This window comes from Camelus bactrianus, chromosome 18 (genome assembly GCF_048773025.1).
Source record: "Camelus bactrianus isolate YW-2024 breed Bactrian camel chromosome 18, ASM4877302v1, whole genome shotgun sequence".
Lineage (NCBI taxonomy): Eukaryota > Metazoa > Chordata > Mammalia > Artiodactyla > Camelidae > Camelus > Camelus bactrianus.
In genome coordinates, this window is record NC_133556.1 from 19,485,383 (window position 1) to 19,507,602 (window position 22,220).

At 33.6% G+C, this 22,220-nt stretch overlaps 1 protein-coding gene across 1 annotated transcript in view; it reads right to left on the minus strand.

The window, feature by feature from the left end:
* Positions 1 to 21,852, minus strand: part of LOC105073768 (phospholipid-transporting ATPase ABCA3) — a 30,508-nt gene extending 8,656 nt beyond the window's left edge. The window contains exon 1 of the mRNA XM_074346871.1: positions 21,799 to 21,852. Within this exon, the coding sequence (XP_074202972.1) occupies positions 21,799 to 21,852 (54 nt within the window). The remainder of the gene's footprint in view (positions 1 to 21,798) is intronic.
* Between the last annotated feature and the right edge of the window lie 368 nt (positions 21,853 to 22,220).

The following is a 22,220-nucleotide window of genomic DNA, read 5'->3' on the forward strand; positions in this document are numbered from 1 at the left end:
GTGAGAAGCACACCACTGTCCCTGTCCACAGCTTTGGAGACACGGCTCAGAGGTTTTTCCCAGGGGTAGATTTTGGCTGTAAAAAAGAGAGGGCATATGTTCTACCCCATAGAACTGTCTTTATTTAAGACAGTGTGGGGAAATTCAAGCCTAAGGATCCTCTCAAAACAATGGATGTTTAATGTAAAGCAGTTAAAGAAATGACTGGTAGCTTTATTAGAGATATAAATCAACCATAGGCGAGAGAACCAGGGAAAGAAATAGCTATGAAGAGCCCTTCTGGGGCAAGAACAAATCCTGTACACTTATCTCTAACTACTGCAAAGGAGCCCAAATTTAACTGAATTAGTCTGTGGAGCAACTTATGCCTTAGGGCATTGTTGAAAACAATACAGAAATAAGCCAGCAATTAGTGAAGCTTAACAGCTGGGTACAGTAATGGAGAGACAGTCAGAGAGTCCTGTAAAAATCACTATTATTACAGAATGACTGTGCCCATGCTCAGGTCTGTGTCACTTGAGAAACAACATCAGAGACTTCGCATTACAAGAAAAATAGACTTCACTAAAACAGCCTAGACAGTTACTAAAAACTAGCAAACAGCAAAAAGTCCCTGTGGAAGGATAGTACTCCACATAATTTACCTATTTTAAATATTCAGAGTTTAGCAAAAAAAAAAAAAAAAAAAAGAAAAAAGAAAAAGAAAAAAAGACATGAAAAGCAATAGAAACTGTGTCCCATACACCTGAAAAAAGCAGGTAACAGAAACTGCCTATAAAAACCATCACATGTCAGATTTAACAGACAAAGGCTTCAAAGTAATCATTACAAATATTTTCAAAGTAAAGGAACCATGCCTGAGGGTGTAAAGGGAGGTATAATGGCAATGTTTATCAAAGAGAGAATATCAGTAACAAGACAGAAATGATTAAAAAGAATCAAATAGAAGTTCTGGAATTGAAAAGAATAATAACTGAAATGAAAAACTCATTATGGGGCTCAACTGTAGTTTTCAACTGGCAGAAGAAAGAATTAGAAAACTTGTAGATAGTCAGAAAGAGAATATGAAATCTGAAGGGTGGAGAGAAAAAAGAATCAAGAAAAATGAACACCACCTCAGAGAAATATGGGGCACTATTAATTTCAGCAACAGATACATAATGGGAATGTCAAATGGAAAATAGAGAAGGAAGCAGAAAAATTTTGGAGGAGAAATGGCTGGAAACATTCCTAATTTGATGAAAAACATTAATCTCCACACCTAGAGCTTAGTGAATGCCAAGTAGGATGAACACAAATAGATCTGCCCACAAGCATATCATAAAAAATGCTAATGCCAAAGACAAGGAGAAAGTCTTGAAATCAGCAAGAGAAAAACTCTTGTCGTAAGAGATTCCTGATAAGATTAACACCTGACTTTTCACAAGAGACAATGGAAAGTGATGCTACATGATGTTGGATTACAAAGCCGCACTGCTCACTCGTACCCTCCCCGCCAAAACCCAATGATTTAACAAATAGCTGCAGAGAAAATAGCTCTGGGAGGGCTCTGGAGTACAATAAGGAAGCTGCAGCAACCCAGTGGAGCACAAAACCCAAGGATGGCCACATAGAAAAGCAGAGGATACATTTTAGCTGTGTCAACCCATCCCCTAGCCTGGCATATATTGGCACCAATGAGAAACTTTTTTCCTGTAACTTTCCTCCTTAAGAGAAAAAGAGAGCATGAAGACTCCTTTATTGTTGAGGACATCAGCAGCTCTCACCACTGCTAGGGAAGACTTCACTGCCAAAGACATTTGCAATCTTTAATAATGCTAAATTCAGCTGATGGAGCTGACCAGAATTTATGCCACTGTGTAACACTCCCATCCTGAGCCAGAGCTTCTGCTGCACTCTACCCAGCTGGCGCCCTTGCACCCATATATAGGTGAAGGTCTTTCCCTACCTAAGCCAGTCCTAAAACCTGGAGGAGATAACTGCTCCTACTAATGTATAGACATCTACACAAGGTCACAAAGAACACAAAAAATCAAGGAAATATGACAGCACCAAAGGAATAGAATAAATGTCAATTAACTGATTCCAAATAAATAGAGATTTTAAAATTACCTGACAAAAAATTCAAAATAATTGCTTTAAAGAGTGAGCCACATGAGAACACAAACAGACAAGTCAGTGAAATCAGGAAAACAATATATTAACAAAGAGAAATTCAATAAAGAGCTAAAATCATAAGGAGAACTAATAAATTTAGTAAAGTTGCAGGATATAAAATTAATATACAAAACCTCTTGTGTTTCTATATGCTAATAACTATCAGAAAGTGAAATTAAGAAAACAATCACATTCCTATTTACATAAAGAAGAATAAAATACCTAAGAATAAATTTAACCAAAGTGGTGAAATTCCTATATACTGTAAGACATTGATGAAAGAAACTGAAGAAGACACGACAAATTGAAAGATATTTCATGCTCATGGATTGGAAGAATTAACATTGTTAAAACTAGGAGATTGAGCTAATCAGTCAATGGTGGAGACACAACTGATTCATAAAAATACAGTTAATCCAAAAGAAGACATGAAAGGAGGAAAAACCCCACAAAGTATAGATGTGAAAACAATAGAAAATAAAAAGCAAGAATAGTGAGTTTAAGACCAACCACATAAAAATTACATTAGTGATAAGTGTCCTAAATTCTCCTATTAAAAGGCAGAGATTGTCAGATCGAATAGAAAAAGGCAAAGTCAAATATGTTTTCTACAAGAAACCCATTTAAACACAATAATATAAACAAGTTAAAACCAAATAATAAAAAAGAAACATGCAAAACATATACAAAAGATTTGGTAAGCGAGGTTTTACATATATATATATATATATATATATATGTGTGTGTGTATATATATATATGTGTATATATATATATATATATATATCTCAAAGTAAATTTTAGAGCAGAGCATCACCAGAGATAAAAAAAAAAGGAAACTATATAATGATAAAAGACCAATTCATTAATAGGACCTAATAATCCTAAATGCACATGCATCTAATATCTGAGTCTCTAAATACATAAGGCCAAAACTGAAAAACTAAAGGAGAAATAGGAAAATCCTCTGTCATCCTTAGGGTCTCTAACACTAATCTCTTGACAATTGGTAGAATAGGTTGATAAAAAACAGTAAGGATATAGAACTGAACAATATTATCAAACAACTTGATCTAGTTTACATGTAAAGAATATTGCACCCAAAAAGAGCAGACTATGCTTTCTTTCAAGTACACTAGGAACTTATGTCAAGATAGAGATATATTCTGGGCCATAATATAACTCTTCATAAATTTATGAAGATGGAATAGGTATTCCAAAAACAGTAAAAAAAATTATAGTTAATAGCAGAATGATAGCTAGGTAATTTTGAAATATTTACAAGTTAAACAGCACATTTTGTAAATAACGATACACACAGAAAGAATCAAAAGATATTAGAATGCTTAGAAGATAATAAAATTAAAACACAATGTAACACACTATACCAAAATTTGTAAGATGCAGCTAAAGCAGTGCCTAGGGAGAGAATTATATAAGTAAATATTTATACTGAGAAGGATAAAACTCTAAATGATCCAAACTTCTACAAGAAGAAACTAGAAATAAAAGTAAAATGAAATAAGTAAACCCCTGAGAAGCAGAAAAAAGTGATAGTGACAAGATATACAGTATATATTTTATATAGTAAAAATGATTTTTTTCTGGTCTCATTCAGGACCTCTCAGTATCATCAGTTTTCATGCCTCCTATCTCCTTTTATCTAGAGCAGTTAGTTTTTCTTATATTTTCATAACCTTAACATTAAAAAGATTTATTTTTAATTGAAGTATAGTTGATTTATAATGCTGTGTTAGTTTAAGGTATAAAGCAAAATGATTCAGTTATACATATACATATATCTATTCTTTTTCAGATTGTTTTCCATTATAGGTTATTAAAAGATACTGAGTTTCCTGTGCTATACAGCACTTCCTTGTTTTTTTTTTTTATCTATTTTATATATAGTAGTGTGTATGTTAATCCCAAAAAAACCTTGAGAAAAATGACAATGAGAACACAACCATACAAAATCTATGGGATGCACAAAAGTGCACACACACACTATCATCCTAGTGCTTCTATTTCTCTGGAGAACCCTAATACAACTGACTACAAGAAACTCACTTTACATTCAAAGGCACAAACTGATTGAAAGTAAAACATGTTAGAAATAAAGAGGGACATTTCATAATGATAAAAGGTTATTCCATCATGAAGGCATAAAATTTTAAACACATATACAGCTAAGAACAGAGTCTCAAAATATATGAGGCATAAAATGGCAGACATGAAAGAGACAATACAACAATAATAATTGGAGACTTCAGTACCCACTCCCAATTACTAGGAGAACTAAGAAGATGAACCAAACAACACTTTAAACCAACTAGACCTAACAGACATCTTTAGAACACTATATTCAACAATAGCAGAAGATGTATTCTTCTCAAGTGCCCACCGAACATTTTCCAGGACAGACCATATGCTAGGTCATCAAACAAACAAATTTACAGGGATTGAAATAATACAAAGTATGTTCTCTGATGACAATACAATGAAATTTATAAATCAATAACAAAGGAAACACATAAACATGTGGAAATTAAGAAACATTGCAAGATAATCAGTGGATCAAGTAAGAGATAACAAGAGAAATTAGAAAATTCTTTGAGATGAATGAAAATTAAGACATAACAGAACTTATGGAATGCAGTTAAATTAATGCTTAGAGGGAAACTTATAGCTCTAAAAACATATGTTTAAAAAATAAAGATCTCAAATCAAGAACATAATTTTCCACATTTAGACACTTGAAAAAGAAGGGCAGGTTAAACCTAAAGCAAACAAAAGGAGGGAAGTAATAAACATTAGAGAAGAAACTAATAAAGTAGAAAATTTAAAAAATAGAGACAACCAATGAACCCAGTTGACTCTCCACAAAGATGAGCAAAATTTACAAAACTTTATCTAGAATGACCAAGATAAATTTTTTTCTTAGAAATAAGGGGATATTATTAATGACTTTATATGAAAATAGAAAGGGATTATAAAGGAACACTATGAACAATTGCAGGCCAAATAAATTAGATAGATGAAATCATAAAGATTTCAAACACAAAAATTACTACAAGTGACTCAAGAAGTAATAGAAAATCTAAATAAATGTATGACAAGTAGAGAGAATTGGTGAATCAGAGAAAAATCACGAAACAGATATTTTGTAGCACTGGTGCAGGTATAGAAATCAGAACCTGCCAGGGAAGTTGGAAGCCAGCCACTTACAACTTGTGGACGGGACTTTGAAGGAAAGCTTGTATAGAGGCATACAGATGGCTATTGTTTCTGCATTAGAGCTTGGTTGCCTGCCAGTTAGCAGGGCAAGCAGTTCGAAGAAGAACTGGATGTAAACTGGGGGAGAGCATGAACAAGCTGGATTCCACTGGCACCTCTATATCTATTTTTCACTGTCACTAATCACAATGATTTTAAGAGAGTAAGGTGTTGCTGCTTAGATTCTGCCTTCAAAATCTCATATGAATTTCTTGTTTGACCAACTCTAAACTGAAACAGTACAAGAAAGGAGGTCTGGAAAATATGGTTCCAGCTTATCCAAGTGGGCATCATGCCTTGGTACATTATAGTCAAACAGGAGGAAATGAAAGATAAACAGAAACTCTTGAAGACACCCAAAGAAAAACATATGTATTTTATAAAACAGAACAATAATTTGAATGACTGCCATATTCTTTTCTGAATTAAAATAAGCCAGAAGACAGTGAAATGACATTGTTAGAAGTGCTGAGAAAAACACCCAACTACTATTAACCCAGACTTCTGGAAAAAAGCAAAAAAATATACTTCAAGAATAAAAATAAAGATATTTTCAGGTAAATGAAGATGAAGATATTTCTTCTCCAATTTTTCACCAAAATAAATGATGAAAGTTTTCAACTTAAAGGGAAAGGATAGAAGAAAGCTCATATTCAGGAAAGAATGAATGGCACCAGAGATTTTAAATATCTAGGTAACCATAAAAGCATTTTTCCTATTAATTACTTTGAAACAAATGATGTTTTAAGGTAAAATTACAGTATAATTTTTCATGGTTAAAAATGTTAAGGACATATATAGATGTAAGACACATGACAACTATAGCATTAAAAACAGTGAATGGTAGAAACGGACACACAGTTTCATGTTTTCTACATTTTACAATATAAACCCTAAAAAAAAAAATTAAGTATATATTTTGTAAACACTATACCAGACACTAAAGGCAATGCAAAGAAACACAGCTAAAAATTCAATTGAAAAATCAAGATGGAATTCCATATATATTCAAGTAATCCAAGGCAAGGCAGGAATGGGAAAGCAGAGACACAAAAAACAGAAGGGACAAACAAACCGAACAATAAAGGTGGTAGATAAAATTTCAACCATATAAATGACTGAACTCTCAGTTTTAGAAGTCAGAGACTACTAGAAAGAATAGCATTAAGACCCAACTACATGCTGTTTACAGTGAGTCACAGAAGTTTGAAAATAACTGGATGTAAAATGATACACCATGCAAATGTAAGCGTAGGAAGACTGGAGGTGCCATGGTAGTACCAGAAGAAACTTATTTGAAGACAAAGAATATTACCAGAGATAGAGTGATATTTTATAATTCAATTCAGGAAGACATACAATAATAAATGTTTATTGATAGATACTTAAAATACATAAAGAAACAATCAACATAATTAAAGGAAGAAATAAATAAACTTACAATCAGGATCAGAATCTTAGACCCTTTTCTTAGCAATTGATAGATCAGTCAGACAAAAATACCAGTTAACAACTAGGTTGTGTAAACAATACCATCAATCACCATAACCTAGTTGATATTAATAGGACCTTATAACAAAACAAATGAAAAATGCACTTATTTCAAGTGCACATGGCACATCATGAAGACTGATCATATTCTGAGCTATAGAACAACTATCAATGGATTTTAAAGGATTGAATATAGAATGTTTCTTTAACCATAAAGCAATTAAGTTGACTCAATAATACTGTATCTAGCAAACTCCCAAATATTTGGAAATTAATCTACAGACTTTTAGGTAACCCATGCATCCAAAAAAGAAATCACAACAGAAAATTAGGAAATACTTTGAACATTTGAGGGCTAGTAATATATAAGAAATCAATTTTTTTCAGGGTACGGCTAGAGCGCTGTTTATAGGGAGATGTTTATTTAGCTTTAAATGTTTATGTATAAGGAAAAAAGAAACACCTAAAGAGAATGCTTCGGGCTTCCCATAAAAAAATCTAGAAGAAAAGGAGAAATGTAAAACAAAAGTGAATAGAAGCAAGGAAATGATAAAAATAAAAACCAAAATAAATCAATGAAAGAGAAAAAGCCAAACAATAGAGAAGGTTAATGGAGACAATTTGGTTCCTTGAAACGAACAAAGTGAATGCAGTTTATTGTAGGTAAATTATACCTCAATAAGTTTTAAGAAAATATATTTCTGTGGACGCATTTTTCTTTTATTCAGTAACTGATATATTCGTATGTAGATACAGGGTTTTTAGGCCCATTGTTCCATTTCCTTAGAGTTATTCTTAAGATCTATGCTTAATTACTCACCTTTCTGAATGTCTTATAGATACCAAAGTAAATGTATTGATTGAAAAATGTTCTTAATTTCCACAAAGTAGTGTCCAAAAACAAAAGCAAGAGAAGAAAAATAAAGCCTGTGGTACTCATCATAATCATATACTTTCCAATCATTTGTTCTTCCATAGAATAAATATTCTTTGCACTATATGAGACTGCAAAAAAAAAAAAAAAAGAGGGAGAGATATCTTACTGTAGAACACTGACACCATAAACAAGGCCTAAGGAGACAATCAAGAGGAAGGAATATAGGATAAAATGAAATATTAGGTTAAATTGAGACAAGTAAAATATTTAGAGTGAGAGAAGTGATTATCTTTTTACAAAAATACCATTTGAACAACGAATTTTGGAGACTGATCTTCATAAATATATGTTAATCAAGTAAGCTTATAAATGTTAATATATTTATGTATATGTTTAATAATGATTGCATGTCATGAAAACTAGGCTTCAAATCATTTCAGAAGTGTGAAACCTTAAACTGACAATTAAAAGAAAGTATTAGAGTGCAAATACCCTAGCAAAAGATAATGTTTATAAAAAGTAAAAATGACCATTAGTTGACACATTTTGAACTTTCTTGAGAAGTTAATGAGTAAAAAGAACAGAATTCCTGTCACAAGAAAATTAGAAAGTCACCCTCCTTTAAAAAAAATTTTAAATGGTTTTATACTTAACAGAAAAATTGCAAAGAGAATATAGAGAATTTCATATACCTGCACTCTTGTTTCCCTAATTATTAACAACATACATTAGTAAGGTACATGTTATAATTAACGAACATTATTATTAATCAAAGTCCCTGATTTATTCAAATTTCCTAGATTTTTAAAATGTAATGTTCTTTTTTTGATCCATGATCCAATGCAGAATCCACATTACATTTAGTATTCATGTCTCTCTAAGTTCCTCTTGGTAGTAATGGTTTCTCAGGTTTTCCTTATTTTTGATGACATTAACAGTTTTGTAAGATGTCTCTCAATTAGGATTTGTCTGATTTTTTTTTTTTTTTGTCATAATTAGACTAGTCTTATTCGGAGGTTTGGGGGAGGAAGATCACAGAGGTAAAGTGCTATTTTTAACTCATCAGAGATAAAAAGAGATACATATGGGTTCTGGTCTTATATTTGGGTCTTTCATCCATTTTGAGTTTATTTTTGTGTATGTTGTGAGAAATGTTGTAATTTCATTCTTTTGTAAGTAGGTTGTCCAATTTTCCCAGCATCACTTATTGAAAAAACTGTCTTTTCTTCCATTTTATATTTTTCTCTTTTTGGTCATAAATTGATTGACCATATATGCCTGAGTTTATTTCTGGCTTCTCTACTCTGTTCCATTGATCTATACGTCTATTTTTGTGTACGTCACCATACTATTTTGATTACTGTTGGTGGAAATGTAAATTGGTACATCCACTGTGGAAAATAATGTGAAGGTGCCTCAAGAAATTAAGAATAGAACCACCATATGATCCAGTGATTCCACTCCTGGGTATATACCTGAAGGAAACAAAAACACTAATTTGAAAAGGTACATGCATCCTAATGTTTTTACCAGCATTAAGAATGTTTCATATTTGGCTACTGAACTCTCTTTTTTTAGGATCATATTTTATAAGTTTTTGTAGTTGATGTATAGAGATGCAATTGAACTTTATGTTTGTGTTTATTTTTCATTCATCTACCACATTAAACTCTTACAAAGTCTAATAATTTATAAGGGGATTCTTTTAGATTTCTGCGTAGACCATCACGCCTAGTATTGGTTCATCTTTTCCATTCTTCACACTTTAGAATTATGTTTTAAAAATACTTGATTCATACAGAAGCTTATATGTATAAATTGTAAGCATAATATCATAATGGAATCTATAAACCTAGCTCCCCCAAATGAAAAGTTTCCAAATAATTTGTGAATACTTAATGTTTTCCTTCACTTTTCTATCCTCCAGAGGTAACCACTAAGATGAATCATTTTCTGCATCACTATTTTACATAGATACAAGTGGCCGTCATACACACACACAAATATATATACACGCACATATATATTTCAGTAAATAATATTACAATTTTAAAATTTGAACTTAAAGTAGTATACTATACTCTTGGTAGTCTTCTTGAACTTGTTTTCCCTCCATGTTACAATTTCTAAAATCTGCAAACCTAAAGTGAAATTGAACTAATAGTACAGTAAAGACCACTCCCTCCATGTAGTATCAACCCATTTGCTCCCTTGCCTTGCATCCACTGTATGTATATTTCTAGTTAAGTTATCTCTGTGGTTTTTACAAGACTATTTTCTCATGTTTCATTTTTATTTTTTGTCTTGTCATACCTCGTTTTGTATGAATGTTGGCTATCCCTGTTGTGAATTGTTTTGAATTTTCATGGATCATCAAAATAATCATTTTATGGAGTAACGATGATGATTTTGAGCTAATTACTTGGCTGCTTACTTTATGAAAGCTATTTCTGTTGGTAGGGTAAAATAAAGGTTCTGCTGCAGATAGTGGTGGTGGTGGTAGTATGGATATAGTTTTCTGATTCCCTGATAACCTTTTGTTTCTGCAATACACTTAACTTATGCTAGTTTTCCTTCTTTTTATACAACATCAAGTGCCCAAGGGATAATTCTGCCTTCCGACTTGTTCTTCTCAGAACTGTTGCCTTCTCAAGAAGAGGATTTTCCAAAAGTACTGAGATGCCAAGTCACAGATGCAAGAAACTCAGAGAATTTAAGCAAAAAAAAAAAAAAAAACAAAAACAAAAAACAAAAAACCAAAAACCTCCCAAACCACTGATATACATCATGAAAAGAATACAGACTGAGAATAAATGATTTAAAAACACATGATGTTAGAAAATAAAACCCCCAAATGGATCATGTAGCAGAAAGTAACAAAGAACATAAATTAATGTTAGAAAACAAACAGAATAGAAAGAATCAATAAATATGAAAGACTTTTTTGAAAAGGCTAATATAGTTAATAAACCTCTAGTAATACTGGTCAAGAAAAAAATACAAATGGAAAAAATTAGTAATATCATGAATGAAAATGGGGATATCACTATAGAACTTACAGGTGTTAAAAATACCATGTGATACTATGAGAAAATTTACTCCTATACATTTGAAAATTTAGGTGGAATGAATGATCTTACAAAAACTCTATTAAATCCTCTCTCCAAATTATTAATAGAATACCCAAATGATCTTATCTTTATTAAAGAAATATGATCAATAATTAAAATTCTTCCCAAAGAACATCTCATTGCACAGTTATTCCATTTATTATTTAATTTATTATTTAATATTATAAATTCAGCCTATATAATTCACTATGTAATTTAATAGAATAAATATGTGATTTAGTAGAACAAAAAGAAAAATCATTTACATGTCTCAATAGAAGCAATAAAAAGCATCAGATAAAATTGAAAAATTATTCATAATTGAAAAAACTCTTACCAAACGTGTGATAGAAAGAAACTTCCTTAATCCAGGGAACTGGGATCTTTTGAGTCCCAATTCTGGCTTATAAAAGCTGAGTGACATAGGGGCACAATTTCAGTGGAAAACGTTCACTGTGAAATTGGAACAAAACTGGATGTCTGTTATCACCACTTTGATCCAGTTTCAACTATATATCCTTGACAAAGCAGTCAGTCAAGAACAGGAAATAAATACATATGATTGGAAAAGAAATACACTATTAGCATCTGCTTTGAATGTATACATTGAAAATAAAAAGCAATCTACACATAGATTATTATTTTTAAAATATTTAATTTATTTATTGTTGTATTATTTAATTATTTTATTTTTGTGGGTGGGGGGGGTAGTCAAGTCCATTTGTTTTTAGAGGAGGTACTGGGAGTTGAACCCAGGACCTCGTGCATGCTAAGCATGTGCTCTACCACTTGAGCTATACCCTCCCCCCTCACATAGATTATTAAAGTTAATAAAATAACTTAGCAAGCTTAATATATAAAAATAAACTCTTTTAACTGTATTTCTCTATATCAGCAACAAACAATAAAAATGACACCTCAAAAAGTGATACTATTTATAACAGTATCAGAAGATAGGAAGGAATAAAGCTAACAATATATTTGCATATCTCTAAACCAATAACTACTAAACAGAATTAAGTAAACATAAGGAAGACCTAAGTTAAAAATGGATGGTAGAACTAAATAAGTAAAGGAATGTACCAACTTTACAGATTGTAAAACTAAAAACAGTAAAAATGTTAAATCTTTTTAAATTGTTCTATAAAATTAAAGCAATCTCAGTAAAAATCCTACTAGGTTTGTTTTTCTTGTGTAAAGAAAAGCTAATTCTTAAATGTATATGGAATTGCAAAGTAACATGTTCCAATTTCAAAACTCACTACAAAGCTAAAGTAATCAAGATGGGTGTGGTACTGGCATAAAGATAAACATATATATCAATAGAATACAACTGAGAATCCAGAAATAAACCCATACTTCTAAGGTCAATTGATTTTAACAAAAATGCCAAGTCAATTCAGTGAGGGAAATTCATAGTGCTTTAAATGAAGAGTGATGGAACAACTGGATATCCAAAAGAATCAAGCTGGAACCCTATCATACCTTATGCAAAAATCAACTAAAAACTTAAAATATAACAGCTAAAACTATAAACGTCTTAGGAGAAAACATTGGAGTAAGTCTCTGTGAGTTTTGATTAAGCAGTGATTTGACACCTAAAGTGTACAAGCAATCAAATAAGCAATAGATAAACTGGACTTCATTGAAATTAAAGACGATTGTGCATCAAAGGACACTATCAAGAAAGTAAAAGCCCACAGAATGGGAGAAAATCTTTGCACACCGCATAACAGAGAAAGGTCTAGTATCCAGAAATTATAAAGGCAAACAGCCCAATTTAAAAATGGGCAAAGAATTTGAATAGACATTTCTACAAAGAAGACATACAAATGGACAATAAGCACATGAAAAGATGTTCAATATCATTGATCATTAAAGAAATGAAAATTGAAACAACAATGAGATACAATTTCACACCTACTAGGAAGGCTAGAATAATAATTAAAAAGGAAAATGACAATTGTTAGAGAGGATCTGGAGAAGCTGGAAGCCTGCTGCATTACTGTACAGAAACAGTCCCAGGTTCTATGGACACTCAGTAATAGCATGGCTTTCCAAGTCACTAAATTTTACATTTAACTTTTCCTTTCCATTTTTTTCCACATTGTCCCACCCCTGAAAGTTTACCGTCCTATAGTTTAGAACTGTTTGAATACACAACTTCCCTTTGAGGTCACCGACTACTGTTCTAGGTAGGACTTGGCTTACTAAGTACTACTCCTTCCTTTCTCACTCTCCTCACTCTTGACAAAATAAGATATTTTAAGAATTATCTAATAAATGACAGAGTGACACCCTTAGGGATTTCTGAGTTTAAGATGAATTTTTATCCTTTTCATTTACCCAGATCTGCAGTACTGTTCTTCTTCTTTCTGCCTCTCTTCCCCCATCCTACTGCTCTTTATCATCCCATCACTACATCCCAACTTTTATCTATTTATTTAAAACAGTTGAGTTCCTCCATGTTTTAAATACTATATTAGACACTAAGGGGTGGAATTTTTTATCCATTCCTTCAAATAAGTTGTGGGCAGGTAAGTGTGTGTGATTGTGAGGGGTGATGGTGGTGGGAGGTAACAGAAGTAAATACAATGCAATTATGATACAAATTTGTCCCCTGGAGGTTCTTTCCTGTAGGTGAACTGCATTATGCAATGGAAGAACCTACACTTTGAATCCCGGTTCTGGTCCGTAAAAGTTGTGTGACATGAGGCATAGAGTCAGATTCCTCAAAATGAATATAAACACAGATAACTTGAGATCATAAAGATTTAACATCATGAATGTAAAGTTACCAGGTGGTTGATTATTAGTAGCTCTGACTTCTGTATCTGATGACTACTTTACACTTACCTTGGATTTGCCTTTGAGGCATCATTATATTTACAAAGGCTTTTCCTCAGTCCTGTAAAACAATGCGTACTGAACATGTGTCCTGACTTTCTTGTTTGCAATAAGGGCAGATTCCCCACATCTTTCATGGGCTGAGCCTGGGACTAATTTCCTAGAGACTTAGGAACCCTCAAGATACTTACTTGCTTTACTACAATTTAAGTGGGCAGGAGGTTTTTCTGCGGAGCACCATTTCTTCATCTGGTAGAAAGTAAAATAACCAGCAATGCACTTCCCAAGGTTGTAATTGGGAAATAGCAGTAATACATTAAATATGAAGTTTCTGGTGGCGTTTGACATGCCATGTTGAACTTCTAAAAAAAAAAAAAAGATAAAATTAGGTTTCATTATAGGAAATAAAGTATCCCCAGGACAACGAATCCCCCAATGATGATCAAACCAAGCTCAAGAGATTAAAAACCAGATGATTATATTTGAAAAACACTAATTACTTTCCAGTAAGTTTGTTCCAGCTGATATCTGGTGTCACAGTTTGTGTTGATGATTGCAGAGTTCTGAAAAGTATTTTTGGTGAAGTCCACATAATATGTCTTCCTGGTAACTGATATGAACAGGAAACTACTATTGTCTGTTTTTCACATTTCTAATCCTAATTGGTCAATTAAAGGAGTAAAGCAGAGGTGTGAGAGATAGCCTAGAACTCAACAGTACCAAACAGGTAGGGAAACTACAACATATTTGAGAGTAGAAAAATCTTCAAAGAAACCAGCTGAGATAATGAATGTCTCTCCTCCAAAGAATGCATTTAATATCAATAATAATTTGAGACTAAATTCCTAGAGATATGAATGTGCTTAATTTATGAACTGCCATATTGAATTTTGATAATCACTTCAGGTTTTTGGGAAAAAGATAAAAGGCTAGTTAGAGAGAAAGTTCTTGAGCAAAGACAGATGGCCCAGTATTGAAAGCTCAAGTGTCAAAGACATGGCAGTTCTGTCCTATGTAGATCTTGACAAAGAAATAATTGATCCAGATTAAAGAATTCTGGTTGTTGGTCACTCGAACAGATGCCCAAAGTGGCACTAATTATGCCCAGACTAGCACTTTCTAGTCGAACTTCTCATGATTATGGAAAAGCTCTGTAGCTGTGCCAATACACACATGTGGCTATGGAGCATTTGAAATGTGGCTAATGTGGCTACGGAACTGAATTTTAAATTGCACTTAATTTCAATAAATTTAAGTTTAAATTGCCAATGGGGCTGGTGTCTACCATATTACATAGTATATAGAAACAGTCTAATATCTTTTGACTTATACCTGTAGCTGTCATAAATATCTTCTCACTTCCAAAGAGTAAAGATCTTTCTAGGCGAGGAAGAGAAACAGAGTATCTTACCTGTCAAAGGGATGAATGCCTCTTTGGGGATGGGGAAAGGTAAAAACTGACAAAAAGGTGTTATTGAAAATAATTATCATCCACTTCAGCATGGGTGCTGTACGTTCAGAACGGAGTATCAGTCAACTAAATTGTAAACTACTGTAAACGACTGGTGTGGCCACCTTGATGTATACCGATGTAATATGAATTCTTTTTACAGAACTCTAGGGAAAGCTATGTTTTACATGTGCTCTTTTGGCTTGCCCCGGCATCTGTTATTCATACGCTGGTAATAGTGCCCCAGATTTTATAGCATTTATGAATAATGGTAGTTTCTTTCTAGTCTGCTTATATTTTATTTATTTTTCTACATAATGGAATTGACAATAACAGTCACACTCATCTAGTTCCTCATTTTTAAAGGGAACTCTTTACTAAGCCACTATTGAATGTTGTATTTGCGATTGAGTTTTGCATATGCATTTGCCCTTTATAAAGTCAGTTACATTTCCCCTAGTCTTAGTTACTAAGAAATTTTATTATATATCATTGATTTTTTTGCTACTGAGATGATTGTTTCCCCCACTAGTTCATTAAGATAGGAATTATATTTATAGATTTTCTAATATGAAAGCAACCTTCTTAGATTCAGTTTACCAATCTTTTGTTTAGAATTTTCGAACTCATGTTTATGAATTAAATTAGTTTATGATAATCTTGTCAGATTATGGCATTAGGCTTTTGCTAATCTCATAGAAGGGGTTGAAAGTACTAGCATGTTCTTTTCTGTGCTACCTGGAAGAATATATAGAACTCACCAACAGTGTTATCTATGCTTTGTTTTCTTTGTGAAAATAATTTAATTATTAATTACTTCAATGCTTGTAATACAATTCAAATTTTCTAAGACCTCTTAAATCAGATTTAGTAATTGCACTTTTTCTAGAAATGGAAAATTTTACTTGAAGTTTTTACATTTGTTATCCTAACTTGATCATATCCTCTTATTTTTCATTGGTGTAACATTACATATAATACATGTACATATATATATACACATGTGTATGTAACAACTAGACATATAAAACATTTGAATACCTAACATTTATTTATTTTATCTTCATCATCTCACCATTTTGCCAATTTTATCCCCCCAACTAGTTGATTAGGGGCTCTGAGGGTATACTCTGTTGTATATTTACTTTCCATTTGGTTAAGTTTTGCTCTTATTTGTTCTTTACTTATACTTTTTGTGTTTATTATGATATTATTTTTCTAACTATTTTAAGTTGGATGGTTTGTTAGTTAGGTTTTAGCCTTTTCACTGTTAATAGTTAAAGCTATAAAATCTCTCTTTAGCTTCAAGGGTCCCTGCGATCCCTAGCCCTAGACACAAGGGGTGGGCCAGAGCTGGCTGCCCGGGCCAGGCAGAGGGACGGGACTGACTGTGCAGAGGCAGCCTCAGGGGGCTGGAGTGTGTTATGCACCATGGCTGGGAGTGTATACAGGACAGAATAGACTCTGTCACCCATTAAAAAAAAAAAAAAGCAACACTGCTGGTGCGAGTTGGAGGGAGGGGACAACGCAGCTGGGCCATAGTCTCTGTCTGCAGGCCCGTGGCACCATCACTGGTGCATTCTCTGGAGAAGAGAGGCAGGGCTCAGCTATAGCCACCATATTTGCTGGTGCGCGGCTCCCAGGTGGAGGTGAGGTTGAAACATGACTCCGTACCCAGGGGCTTTGCAACTTCATAGGTAGGACTGAGATTTGTTTATACCCCAGGCAGAGGGGACCGTTTTGCTCCTCGGGTGTATCTCTAAGATAAACAGGCAAGGAGTTCTGGCACACAGTGGAGGCATATTATATATGTATACTGTACATACGCAGTACATGCATATATATGCTCTATTATTTATTATATATTTCTATGATATAGATTCTATATTTTTGCGCAAATACTTGGGATTCTGTTACTATTTAAATATCTTAAACATACCTATGTTAGATTCTGTTCTAAAACCTCTCAAAGCTTAAAATTTGCAGGTCTGATTCTGAGTCTACAGTTTGCGGTTTTTTGCTACCATGAGCTCTTAAGATCTGTTTCTTTGTTCTTTTAACTTGATCTCGGGTTATCCGGAAAACTTAGCTGTGGGACTACTTTGAAGTCTTGGAATTGTGTATACCTTTGCCACTCACCTGGAGACACAGCCAACTGAGGTTATTTACAATAAATGATCAGATTATGTTTTTTGGCTTACACGGGCACTATAATTTCAGGATCCAAGCTTACATGAGTACTTGCAAGTAGTTACAAGTTCCAAAGGAAACCACTGTGCCTTAGTCTAGTGCCAAATCCAAACTCTGCAGATTTCCTTTCCATGCCCGATTGTGGCATTGGTTAAATTTTGTTCGCCCTTGTAATGAGCACCTAGCCGTTTGAACTTCCAATTTTAGACAGGAATCTAACTAAGCCATTGTTGTATTTCTATACTTTTCATTCTAATCTCTGTTTCTTACAACTTATGGAAATAGAAAATTAAGGTCATCAGATCCTGTCAAAAACCTCAGGTCAAAACTAACTTTAATGCTGTTTACCTTCAAGGTAAACACTTGCTTTCACTTTATTCTTGAACTCTACCAATTCTATACTTTCTTCTCAGTTCATTATTTTTGGCTGAGTATCATTCACAGAGTTTGTTCTGCTGCTGAAAAGTGGAAGCTTCCTCTGACCTTCTAGTTGAAAATCTACTAGGTATTTTTTGTTACTGTTGTTTGTACCCTTCACGACCCTTTGCGATACATTTCTCCCCAAAAATGTCTCTTAAATTTTATAAAACAGTAATTTCTTCTTTTTGTTATCCTCACATAACTATTCCTCTTCTCTATAGTCCCTTAAATAATTTCATTCTAGGTCCTAACCTAGAGGGCTCACAAACTCAAATGCTTTCAGGTGAGTCTTCTCCATGTAACAGAATATTTCTCTTTGGAAAGGTGTGCAAAAATATACAGATATTTGCTTCCTGTAATTTGGGAATTCCTTTGTGAGAATGAGTGCTAAGGCTTATCTCTTCTAAGTTTTTTTGTCTGCTATGCGTGCCTTGCTGATGTGAGATGCTCATTCCTGAAGGAGTTTGCAGGCAGTTTGTGTACGACAGGTGAAGGGCTAAAGGAAGGCGGCAGGAAGCCAGTGCTTATGGGGCTCTGCAGTCACAGGGAGGCCTGGAGTGGTGAAGCGTGTAAGCCGGTTCGGGTTCATCCTGTAGAGTGATTCAACAAAGCTCTCTCTTAAGAGTAGTCTCTCTTTTAAGAACTCTGTTTATAATAATGGTCAGTTTAGTTACTATCTCCCCAATTCTCAAAATCAAACAAGAAAAGTGTGGAGATACAAATTTAAGAATACTGCAGAAACTGGCCCAGAAGGAAGGAAAACTGGCTTAGTTATAATTATGTCGGGTACATACAGAGTCTTTCTTCTTTCTGGAAAATCTTGTTAGGGTGCTCAGGATTCATTAATTCATTAATCAAACATTGATTAATGCGGCTGTTATTCAGCACCACACCATAAAACCTTCTCTCAACAAGACTGCTGGCTTCTCCTAAGAACTCAAGATTCTCCTCTACTCTCCCTTCTTTTCCCCACACTACAAAATGCCACAGTATCAAGGGATAACACTCTTAAACACAATCATGATCTAATATATTTGAGATATAATTTATTCTAACTTTCTGAGGTCTGCCCTTCTCAGAAGAAAGTTGCTTTTTATGTTCTCTCTCTCTCTTTCTCTCTGACAAAGGAGTCAATGAATCTCAGGGAAAAATGCTCCTATATTTTCAAAATCCAGTGCAAAACAGATTCTTCAAGTTATATGTTGGAGCTACAAGATGTGGGGTTACAGAGGAGGAATCTTGTCAAAGAACCTGTAGGTCACGTTGAGTCCCATCACCTCAAAATGAGGATTCCCAGCTCTAACACAATGCCTAGAACATCACAGGCACTCAAAATAATTTTATTGACTTACATCAAGCTTAGGATATTCTCAAAATCTAGAATTTAATTTTATACTAATATCTGTAGTCCATGCCCTGCTTATTTACTTACTGCTGCCTTCCAGGGAAAGAGAAATTTTGTGAAGTCCTTACCCTTACCGAACTGAAATGTGGCATCTATGAGGAAAGTGAAAATGCCTGAGAGGTAGTGGAATAGCACAAGTTTGATGTAGGCAGAAGTACTTCTAGTAAACAGGTAGCTCAGCAGGTACACAAGGGGAATGGCAGACCAGCCATACAGCGTGAAGATCAGCATAGTGTCCAGAAAATGGTAATCAGTGACATATATATCCAACTGGCAGTACTTGAACACTCCCTGAAACACAGGGTACAGAGATAAAGTCGAGGTGAAGGGTAAGTGCAAAAATAATTCAACCTAGAACATTTACAGAAGGAGTCCTATCTTTATTTAGTACAGATATGTTCATTAATTAAAATCAATTTGCCTCTTAAAAAAAGGCTTAGCCTATTAGGATGAAGTAAAATACTTCCACATCTTCTTCATTAGAGGACAGTCGAGTGGGGAGAACCACTGTAATTCCTCCCTTTTTAACTTGGGACAGTTTTTAAAAAATCCATAAACGAAGTCATTATACTTTCCCTCAATAATCCTAACTCTCAGTTTTCCCAGAAAGTAGATTATTTCTCCAAAGAGAGACTATTTCTATAGAGATGTTCCCTCTGACTACATACCTTACCTATCACTGCTATCTGCCTTCAAACTGGGTCTGCTGGTTACGTTCTACTCCTCCAGCTCCATTACATTCACCTAAGCAACTCTGGGACTTCTTTCTTAAATTTTTCTAATAGAAATTGAAAACCACACAGTGAAGCACAAAATTAGAGGGACCTAAATTGAACAGACGGTGGTGGTGGAGAGGAAACTATAGTTGTTAAAGGAAATAAATATCTGGATATCTATGTCTCATTAGTTAGTAACTGCAGTTTCTCTACAAATATTAGGGTTGTCCCTTTGTGCAATTAGCAGGACAACCAAGAAGTAAATAGTAAGGTAAGCTAAGAGGGGTCGTATTACGGTTAATAACTGGTGTTCTTGGTGGTGGTAGCAATAGCAATGGAGAGGATTAGTAGATTGTAATTCAGTCTATGGCTAAGGTTGTTTTGTTTTTGAATGAGTATACTGTAAACCTAAAGAATAAAACAAGGAGGTAGTCAAGTAAAAGTTGGAATAGTCTAAAAATCTCTGTGTTTGAAGGCTTATAATCCTTCAGTATCACAAATCATAATCTATTTCAAAGAAAAGTTGAATTCCTAGTTGGAAAATAAGCAGAACACTCTGTTTTTGAACAAGAATGCCATGCATTATGAATATATAGATTTTACCCAAATTAATCTATAAATGAATATGCAAAAAAGGTTTTCAAGTAAGAAGTTTAACCTTTAATGTGAACTGTAACACATACCTAGAAGACTGCATGAATATAAATGAATGATCACAAAACAATCCATGAGTAACTACCACAACACCAGTACTTATATCAAAGAAACTTATATCATGAACTCCTCCAGATACTGTAAAAGTAACCACTTTTCTAACTTTTATCATAAACACTTCTTGTCATTATATTTTTTTACAGTATTATCACATTGGCATGCATCTCTAAATAATAAAGTACAGTATTATCTGCACTATGAACTTTTTATGAATGTAATTATACAATATATAACCTTTTGTATCTGGCTTCTTTCACTCAGCATTATATTTGTGAGATCCTCCCACGTTGTTGAATATAGCCCTCGTTAATTCTTTTTTATTAATTATAGTTGATTTACAGTTATTAGTTTCAGGTGTACAAAATAGTAATTTAATATTTTTATAAACTATATTTCATTTAAAGGTGTTATAAAATGTTGGCTGTATTCCCTGTGCTCTACAATATATCCCTGAATCTTATTTAGTTTATACATAGTAGTTTGTACCTCTTAATCCCCAATCTCTATCTTGCCCCTTCCCCATCCTTCCCCCAACTGGTAAATACTACTTTGTTCTCTATATCTTTAAGTCTGTTTCTGTTTTGTTACATTCATTTGTTTGTTTTACTTTTTAGATTCCACATATAAGGGATAAAATATAGCATTTGACTTAATTCATTAAGCATAATGCTCTCCAGGTTCATCCATATTGTAGCAAATGGCAAAATTTCATTATTTGTATGACTAATATTCCATTACACATATTTTAAATATATATATATCTATATATATAGATATAGATATAGATATATATGCCATAATATATATTATTGCAAATGAACTATACCTATACAAAAAGTTAAAAATAGAATTATCATTTAGTCCAGCAATTCCACTCCTGGGTATATACCTGAAGAAAACAAAAACAATAATTTGAAGAGATATGTACCCCCCAAAGGTTATAGCAGCATAATTTACAATAGCCAACATATGGAAGGAACCTAAGTGTTCAGCAACAGATGACTGCATAAAGAAGATGTGGAACAGATAGATAGGTAAAGAGAGAGAGAGAGAGACAGATCTGACAAGTGGTAGTTCTATTGTTATTATTATTATTTTTTTTTTGAGGAGCCTTCATACTGTTTTCCATAGTGAATGCACTAATTTACGTTCCCACCAACAGGGGCACCATTCCTGTCCGATGCCTTCCCCCCCGCCCCCATCCTACCCAGTTACATGGAGATCTTCCTTGAAGCTTTGGTTAGGAACTTTAACAGGAGGAGGACTGGGAGATAAGATTTAGATTTAGTTATAAACAAACCACACACTGAATCCCAGGATAATGTCTGGGTAATAGCAGATGTTCAATAAAATTTTTAAAATAAATTGAGAGAGACCCAAAGAAAACGCTGACAATAGTATAACTAGAAGGTCTGGTAGAGAACAAAACTGGACAAGACAAGGTAGTATGTATACTTCCATGTAGGTATGTAATAAGAGTATAAGTACCTCTTATTACAGGTAGGAACATTCCCACTTTCAGAGAGGTTTTTGGGGTCACCATAAAATGATGAGGAAACAAATGGGGAAC